Source organism: Oryzias latipes, chromosome 3 (assembly GCF_053564925.1).
Source record: "Oryzias latipes strain Hd-rR chromosome 3, Olatipes_Hd-rR_3.1".
NCBI lineage: Eukaryota > Metazoa > Chordata > Actinopteri > Beloniformes > Adrianichthyidae > Oryzias > Oryzias latipes.
In genome coordinates, this window is record NC_136239.1 from 20,776,129 (window position 1) to 20,786,121 (window position 9,993).

A 9,993-nucleotide genomic window follows, 5' to 3' on the forward strand; every position below is an offset into this window, starting at 1 on the left:
CGGTAAGTGTGCGCGGTTCTCGACACTGCTGCAACCCAGCAGCGACTTCCCAGTTTGAATCCTGGCCGGAGCCTTTCCGTGTGAAGAACATTCAGACTCCACTCTGTGTCCGTCTGTGTGGGGTTTTTTCCACACAGACACTTAACTCCATGGCTTGGACTCCAGCCACAATCCAAAACCACACATGTGGAATGAGTTGTTTAATGTTTTGCAGTGGTGTGTGTGCGCACGCACAATCGGTCTGCAGGCCTTTTATTGAACTGTTGACCTCTTTGGGTAGTGGAACTTGATTCTTGCTTAATGACAGATGGAACAGGGTTCAGCCTCTATGTAACAATAAACACATATTTGGATTCCAGAAATGTATCAAAACCAAGTCAGTTTTATCCAAAGGTGAGCGTCCCACTTTTTATCTGAAACAATTTCAGTTTTCATTGGCTAAATTTAAATGCATAGATTAATTGTGATAAATAAAATCTTCTTTTTACATTTTAATTAGACATACTTTCATGTTTTCCCTAAACTTCTGCAGGGTATACAAAGCTAAAGATGACACCAAAGCAAATGACATGAATAACAAACCTTGTCAGTCAAAAGATTAATTTTATTTGGATCAAAGTTCAGCTTCACAAAAATGTCATGAATGTTTTCATCATTTGAGTTGATCTGATATTTCTTGTATTTTGAGTCAACAGCTTTTCAATTGTCAAAACCTTAACAGTTCGAACTTGTACTATTTTATAATCAAAACAATGAAATTCTCCAGAGGCTTTGTTTCTCTGATTTATCAAAAACTTTATCAGTTCTCAAATTGTTTCAGCTAAAAAGCTGTTTATTTATAAACTTGGAGGGAACTGCTAAAACCTTTTATTTGCAACGTCGAGCTTAAAGTGCTTTGGACATATTTTGGCAAGCAGTCGTTTCGTGGTGGTTCTCACAAACAGTATCCCCAGAGGGCCTTTAGCTGCTTGTGGGGTGACATCTGTTGCGAGGCAACGTCATTCTGATCTTTTCCTGTTCTGTGGCTGGGAGTGTAACAATACGAGACAGCGATCAACACTGTCTGAGAGGCACAGTGTGACAAATCATTTATATTATGCTAATGTGTTTTCATGTTGTTTGAGGAAGCTGGAAACACTTACATTGCTTTGCAGTCAAGTCATTCTGCAATGGCTACCATTTTTTAATTTCAAGTTCTGGTCCTACTCTAAAGGTTCATTTGAATGTATTGTTTTTATTTTGCATTAATTGTATGTTTGGCAACCAAATCTTATCACTTACTGTATTAAGAAAACCCTTAAGTTTAAAATGTTTTACCTGTGCAGTTACTGTGCCACAGTCTATCTTACAGACGACTGTTGTTGTGATTTTGGGCTATACAAATAAAATTGAATTGAATTGAATTGAATTGAATTGAAAGAAGGTCAAAATACTTCCTGGTTGATTTGTTGCCCTTTTAAAAGCGCATAATAAAGTGTGATGAACCAAGTCAATGAATACTTGGTAAAAACGTGGCTTATTATAAGATGCAATATTGCATATTTATCCTTACTGCGAAGGAGGGTCTGAGGGCAGGGATGCCATATTTAGTTTAGTCTGTTTAATTAGTTCAGTTTTGAATTTTCCTATTGAATTCTATATATTCATGATCCTTATGATTTCATGTTTACTTTACAATTACCGGTACAAAGCCCATTGAGACGACTGTTGTTGTGACTTTGGGCTAAATAAATAAAATTGAATTGAATGTAGGTATGGGCAAGTGTTGTGACTATGCCCCCCCCCCCCCCCCCCCCCCCCCCCAAAAAATGTGATAGCCAGCAAAAATCCAAAATGAAATAAAAATTACGAAAAACTATAAAAGTATTAAAAAAGGGGGAAAAATGTAGGGATGGACGGCGGAGGAACAGATGAACAAATAGACATTAAAGAAGAAAAAAACGCAGCTCAATGGGACACAAACCAGTTGTGCTTGTCCCAAGCCCGGTAAATCCAGAGGGTAGTCAGGAAGAGCATTCAACATAAACAAAACAAATAGATCAAAGGAGAAAATGGATAGATGGACTAATATGATGATAGCATGGTTTTCCAAGCATTTCAGGGACTTAGACGAACGTGACACTTTCCCGTTATTTATTATTCCAAAATAAATATTAATATGATACTTCCTCAGGCATTTGAGATAAAAAAAAACTCTCAGAGATGCTTTTTTTTTATGTATTTTTCAGTTTTGGCTGAATTTCTAAACTATTATGAATGTCTCTACCCCTCAGGTGTGCATGATAACCCGTGTGGCTAAGCTGTAAAATCCCTGTCAGTGGTCTACCATGTTTATTTTAACTCCTGCTGCTGCAGTAGCAACATGGCGTACATGTCTCTGCCACACCATTAATAATGTGTAACACTGTACATATAATTAGATATAGGTCAGACAGATGTCTGCTCACAGTCATGGTGCCAAAGGACTTTTCAAAGCTCTTCGGGGAGCATATGGTTTCACCCTCTGAAAGATTTCCAACTCAAAAAACTATTTTCATTCATTTCAGAGTTTTAGGTCTATCTGAATGTAGGTGGTTGGAAAAAGAAAGCAGCCCCCAAAGTAAAAACTGCAGTTATGTAATTAGGACATTTTTAAATGATAGTAATGATAGGAGTATGTGCAGCTCCTACATCTGATTTAAACATAGACAAAGACAGCTTGAATTAATTAATTGAGTGGCTCTCTGTGAACAGTGTGATTTTCTCCATACCACAGGAACTCGTGTTGGAATGGAACAAAAACACATAATTAGCGTCACACAGGTCACAGTGAGCTGCAGATAAAGACAGTGAGAGAAAGTGTGAAGAGTTTGCTTGAAGCTGATTTGAAGAAGGACAGCATGTTGCTGTTATCTTCTGCTCTGTAAATTGACTAATTTTGGCTCTCTCTATATGTCTCCATGGGCTTTGAGTTTTCACAATTGTGTGTTTGTGTGTGCACACTTCTGCCATTTCATGACAAGAATTTACAGTGAGAGACAGAATTGTGCACAGAGACCAAAATGTGTTTGGGAGGTGTTAAATCACTGCAGACACAAATCGTTCTCATGCACGTGTTTAATTATAGAAATGAGAACCTCACAGAGAAGCTCGTTGTTGCTTCAGGAGAAGTGATCAAAATTAAGTCTTTGGAGGTTTTTTTTTCCACTTTACAAGCCTATTTTCCTTAGGTTTATGCTGATATGATAAACTGAAGGTTCTGTGAAGGCATCTATAGTTTCCCCTGAACGTTCTTGCCTTTGCTGAACTTCATTTTCTATGTTTAGTTGACGTCCGCTTTCTGGAGATGACAATGAGGGAAAAGTTGTGGTCGCTCCTTCCTTTTTCCTGTCCAGATGGCCGCATCAGCTGACATTAGATACCATGTCTCTTGTATTGACATTCAAAGCTTCTTCTTCACATCTCAGGGAGGTCGTGATGTTGAACCGCAGTTTGCATTTTGAAGGCTACATTTCAGGACTTTAAAAATAATAATAATTAAAAAGTAAACCATTGGAGAGGGCCCATAAAGCCTTTTTTATATTGGACATGATCCTGGGATAGCTTGGATTTGTGCCTCAGGATCCCACAAGACAACAGACATTTGATGACTGTACTTGTCAGCCAGAGAGAAACCCTCCTCCTCTTCCTCATCCTCGTCCATCCTGCCAACTGGAGATAACAGACTCTGCCTGTGTTGCTTTTTTGCTCGTGGAAACAACCGAGTTTCTGTTTTAAGCGTTTTATTCTTTTAATTTTAGCTCTGGATGAGGATAAAAGTTGTCCACATTTGTCTGACAGTAATAGTAAGTGCATATGTGCTTCCTGTTGGTCCAGATATCAGCATTTAAACTGCCTTTTGTGTCACAATTACCACCAAAAAAAAAGTTAGGCGTTTCCAAAAAAAATAATGTTATTCATGATGCAATCCTACTTCCCTTAATCCTGTTAATTTGAATTTAAATCTATAAATACCAATGACTAAATAAATGAGTTTTAACTTAATTCAGAACATTCTTTTTAAATCTGTTTGAACTTCAGTGGATAAATCAGCAGTTTATGTTGTTTTTATCCATAAATATCAATTTATTGGTAGCTGTTTGCAATATTGGTGTATTATAATGAACGTTTATGTTTATACCAAGAAAAGACTGGAAATGGACTGCTTTATGCATGGAAAAAATTAAATCATCTTTCCACTGCTAAACTGAAGAGACCAACAAGGTTACTAGTGTTACAAAAATCACACTTTATTTTCTGTACATCAACCAAGAAAACATTAACAGTACATCAGCTGGTAGCACACAGACATACTGAGATTTTATTTTCAAGCGAGCACTCTGAGCAAAAATAAGAACAAAAGAAGCTTTTATACTGAAAAGAGATCATAAAAACAGTAAAAATAACTGGCATATGGAAGAAAAAGAATCCACCCTTTTAAGAGTAAATCTTACTTTATCCGCTCCCCTACACCCTTTGGCAACATAGTAACATTAAAGTTCAGTGGTTAAAAAAAATAAAAAGGCTGCGAGTCCTGACATTTCCCCCTGGGAACATTTTTCTACTGTCTGCTTAAGACAGAGGCTTCTTTGAGATCCAGGAAAACCATCAATTAAAAGAATCTCGCGATTTATTGGACGATTTTAGGTAAGTGTGCTTCACAATATTAGATTAAAGCTGAAATAAACTACAAAAGAACAACTTCATCTAAAGTTTAAAAAAAAAAGTGGTGTTGATTGTTACTTGAACGTCTCATGAGCCGTTCAGGGACAGCCGGACGATCACCGGCAGAAGACGTACTCGGTGTAGCTGGTCCACAGTTTGTCCTCCCCCGGGTCATTGCTGCCGTATGAGCAGGTCCCGGTGGAGTTGCAGGCCACCATGTGGAACCCAGCCTCGGCCAGCCGGTCGAACGCCTGCTCCAGAAAGTTATACTTCAGGTAATACCTGGCCGTGTACTTGTCAGGCGGCCGGTCCGGGTCGCGGCTCTCGTTGAGGGTCTCCCCGAAAACCTCCTTAGCCAGGGAAATCTTGCTGCAGACGGTTATCCTGGCCACCCGGCGGAATTTGGCGTCCGCCTGAATGTCCCTGCCGATGGTGTAGCTGCCTCGGTACCCAATGGTGATGTACCCGGAGCCGGAACCCGGAGAGCGGAGGGCTCGCTCCGAGGACGTGGAGGAGCACACGGGGCTGCCGAGCTCAGCTTCCTCCGGGTCCCCGCCGTCTTCCGGGTAGGCGGCCTCCGCCAGCCGCTTGGCCAGCTCCGGCAGCTGAAAGAAGTCCGCCTCCCTCTGCAGCCGCTTCCTCTCTTTGAAAAACTCCGGCAGGAACAGCTCCGTATCCCGCAAGTAATCCAGAATGTATCGGAACAGATGTCCGTCCCGGTCGAAGAAGAAGCGGCCGTGGCGGTCTTTGGGCAGCTCTGACGGGGAACTCTGGGTAAAGCGGACCCACAGCAGGGAGTTTGGCACCGCGGTGAGAGTCTCCAGACGGGTCACATACACCTGACCGCCTACGTTAAGCTCCACTACCTCCGGGAAAGTTGACGGTTGACCCCCAAGAAGTGCCATCCCGCCGGTCTGCACTCGCGCTCTCAAGTGACCTCCGGACGGACGGCTGGGGAGTCTCCTCACTCCACAGAAATGTTTATACTGGTGTGGGCGTGTGGGAGGAGAGCAACCGCTCAGCCTGCAGACATTAACTGTTCAGCGGAAAGCTCTGACAGAACGTGATGCTGCCTTCAGGGGCTCCCCGGAAGTCTCAACTTCAGAAGTTAGGGGTCTGCAACCTGAGGCTCCGCAGCCACATGTGGCTCTTTTACCCCTCCGCTATGGCTCTCTGGTTACAGACAATAGTTTTTGAAGTAACAAGTAAGTATTAAAGTAAACAGAAAAGAAAATAACCGATCACCATGAGAAAAGAACAAGTGAAGGTCACTAACCAGGGTTTATACTTCAGGCCAGATTTTCAATTAAAAAAATACTCAAAGGTTTTGAGTATGGTTTCAAAAATACAACGAGGGTCACTTTATTAGCTCTGATTTTTATATTATTTCATATTTGTAAAAATGGCTTTTTTCTCTGCATTTTATGCACACACAAAAACAGTAGTTATTTATATTTATCATAAAAGTAACAATAGCATAAATCCAAAGTAGTGTCTTATTTTTCTAAAGGGTGTGTGGGTCCTATCGGGTTGTGATCAGGGACAAATCAACCCGAATGGCTCTTTAGGTGTTAAAGAGAGCCCTGGTCTAGACCAGGCTTGGCTTGTGAGCCAAAGGGTTCTAAAGTTTGACAGAAAGGCCGGACCAGGAGCAGATGCATATTACAGCGTTTATATGCAGTATTTTCTTTTTTTCAAACTGTGGTTTTGTTCTCATTTTAGTGCCAATTGCACAAACGGGTTGATGTCCCTCAGAAAAAAACCCTGCAAACTTAAAGAATCAGGAATAATAAGTAATCAGGAAAAAGACTGTCTGACTGAAAATACCCATTTAAGCGTCAAAAAAGTAATCTTCCAACACCGCATGACTTCAGAATTACTTTCTGCACCTAAACAAAGGTCATTGTATCTGTTGTGTACCATCCATGTGCAGACACCAGAATTACAGGGAAAATAAAATAACAAGGATTATCATTAATTTATTCCAGTTTGGTGGGCCAGATTAAATAGTTTACTAGGCAGCATATGGGCCTTGGGCTGTAGTTTGCCCATACCTGGTCTAGACCCAGTAAGAGCCACACAGGCTTACTTCACCTTTTAGAACAATAGGACATTGATTTGTATTTAAGTTTTTGTTACTACTGATAGAATGTTTCTAAGAATGTTCCTTTTGGATTATTTTGATGTGGAAAAAAAAACAGTGGGCTGAACTTTATGAAACCAAAATTCTTATGGATTTGTCATTAATTCTTGTTGAATTGTTTGTTTGTACACACATAGTTTACACTTGATTATCCTGCAAGAACTTTAGGAATCTGGAAAACGTCACCTGCACTGTTCAGTACAGGTATTTATCTCTGAGTCACACTGGTTCAAGTTTTGGATAAAGATGTCCTGGATCCATTTTAGGTCTGTGAATCGGATTGTTCCAAATGATCCAATATTGACAATGAATCGTATTGTCAACCACAAATTATGATATAGATCAAATTATTTTTAAAATGAATTGTTACCTAGTATTTTTCAAACCATGAGGAACACATGAGGCCTTCAGTTTGTTCAAAACAGAAAATCCACCGCCTTAATTCTGGTTGTGCTTAGAGACCTGCAATTGATTTTCTTTGGCACAGGGTCCACAAAAATCTGTTATTTTTATTCAGTTTTATCTGACTATTTTACACTTATTTTTTTTAAAGTAACTTTTTAAAATAAAAACTTTTAATTTTGCTTTAACAGGAGACACAATGAAGGAGTAAAAGAGCCATTAGTTGCAGACTCCTGCTCTAGGATAATCTGTCCAGTGGATGTAGGTTTTTTGTCCAATGGTCCCACTTGTTCATCACTTGAGGTGAACAGTTGATTTTTGATCCAAATACACTTTTACTTCCTTTATTTTCTCTTATTAATACACATTAAATTGGTTTCACTTGGTAATTGGTTCAAACCCCTGCAAGAGTAAACAATTTTAGTGCCCAATTGCATACCTACAGTTTGAATACTTTGTTTTAATAATTAAAAATATTACAGCAATGCCTCCAGTAATAACATATTGTTTCCCCCTAACTGTGTAGCATTACCTTTATTGATATGGATTTATATTTAGAAATACATTTAGATGTAAGGAGATCCATCAAGTCCAAATGCAAACCTACAATTCAAAACAAGATCCTGCAACCCAACATCTCACATACTTTTGAATTAAGTTTCATAGATAAAATGATTTTCTTTTTCCTGTTTTACACAGACGGAAGTCCACCATTAATGCAACCTCTAGTGTAAGAACAGATCTGACAAGACTGAGCATTTTGAAAAGAAATCTAGAAAAAAAGCAGGAAAGTCTTTTTTTTTCCAGTTTGCTTTATTGTTATTTAAATAGGTTAGTGCATGACTAGAAGTCATAAACAAATATAAAGCATAACTAAACATGTACTTATTTAGGCATCATTAAATGTGTTTTGGTGATAAGGACAATCATACCAGACATCTTTGTGATTGTAGTACCGTTACCACTAAGACAGCTGTCCTGTTGGTGCGGTACATGAAACAAAGTGAAACCCACTATGAAAAAGGTATTTCAACATTTTGAAAATTTGCTCCATAAGATGATTAATTAGAAACTTAAAAAGTTTTGATTTTTTTCAAATGTACTTCTTTATTGTTTACCACTATAGGAAGCAGGATACATCTCAGCTGCTTAGCTTACCTAAAAAAGTATATATGCATAAAAAATCTCTTTTTTTTGTTTGTTTTGTTTTTTTACAAAGAATCTGATCACATGTTTAGCCATAAACAGAAAATAACCTTAGGTCCTGCAGGTGTTTATTTATTGTTTCGCAAACTAATTTCATATTTGCTTTACTTATTGGTTTACATGAACAGTTTTTAAGTATGAAAAGAAAATAGGAGCATAAAAGAAATGCAAACAAAATGCATGAATAAAATACAATTTTAGCCTTAAGAGAATTTGTTTTTAAACTTAAATGTATTTTATCAATACCTAAAATAAGTTAGAGCTATGAATGCATTAAAACATTTAAATCCAGTTTTAAACAGTGTAAAGTTCTTTCTATGATACAGATAGTATCACAAAGTTGCATGTTCTTGGGCTGAATTTTCTGCAACCCTCTGCTCTTCTGCAGCACCCGTTTCCCTGAAGTTTGACGAGAAATGAAGGTCTTGCAGAAGCATTATGTGCACAAGTTGCAGATAAAAAGATAAATTGACCTCTTTATTTAAACCGTCCACCGTCCAAGTGCGCATGTAGAAGCGAGTGAAAAATGTTTCCCCTGTGTTGTGATCATTCTGAAACATGTTGCATCCGCTCTTGCTGAGAAAGGTCTGATCCTGAAGTGGAGTAGTAACTGTTTCTACCTTAAAGCATCCATTAAAAGGAGAAGGTTAAGACTTTAGTGTGATGCTGTTACTGCTCTATGCTTTTATCAAAGCATCATTGTGTACTAATATGCAAATAGGAACTACTTTAACATCAGGGTTAGCTTTGCTGCTTGCATAAATATTAAGATTTGCAAATGGTGAGTTTACTGCTCTCTTTTCTGGTTAGTTGGGAGCTTAACCACTTTGCACTTTCATCTGATCTACAATCGTCATTTCAGACAGTCCTATTCCGACTGAACTCTAAGCTAAGATTGACATTTCCGTCCTGTAAAGAGGACTTCTGGAGCTGATTTGATGCTTTACAGCTTTTTACTTTCCTGCAAACTTTCTCATCATTCATTTTTCCTTATATCTTTAGCAAAATGTTTGCGCCCGGAACAGAATGAAATCGCAATCTTAATGTCCTCTAAACTGCAACTTCCTGTCTTTGTTGCGGTTTCGTAAAACTGACCAAACTCAAAGATTGCCGCAATAATAAGATTGTATTGAATAACAGGAAAAAGTGGGTACAATCGAGTGTGTGATCAGTACAGACTGCATGCATGCCTGCACTTGTCAGAAAGCCTTCTGAACAGTGACAGTTCACACTTGCCCTGATATGCACAGACGGTTTTCACATTTACATTCAGTTTATATCTAGGAAGTTTGTTTTCTTGACTTTCTGCATACATTTGGCACCGAATATGTTAAATTTACTCAAAAACCTGTGCAGATCTGCAGCTTTTACGTCAAGGGAGATTTTAAGCTCAAAAGGGCTCCGACCACCATTTTTTTTAGGCCTTGTCAACAACTAAAAAGATACCAGGAAGTAAATAAAAAATTGAATTCGGGGGAAATTCAAGAAAAGAAAGTAAATATGCATTCCTGCTTATTTCAACTTGAAAACCCTCCCCTCGGCAGTACAAATATTGGGGG

At 38.7% G+C, this 9,993-nt stretch overlaps 1 protein-coding gene across 1 annotated transcript; it reads right to left on the reverse strand.

The window, feature by feature from the left end:
• Positions 1-4,247: 4,247 nt before the first annotated feature.
• On the reverse strand, positions 4,248-9,993 carry LOC101174088 (BTB/POZ domain-containing protein KCTD12). Its single transcript, XM_004067064.5, has one exon. The coding sequence runs from the start codon at positions 5,586-5,588 to the stop codon at positions 4,800-4,802; it is 789 nt and encodes a 262-aa protein (XP_004067112.1). The 5' UTR covers positions 5,589-9,993; the 3' UTR covers positions 4,248-4,799.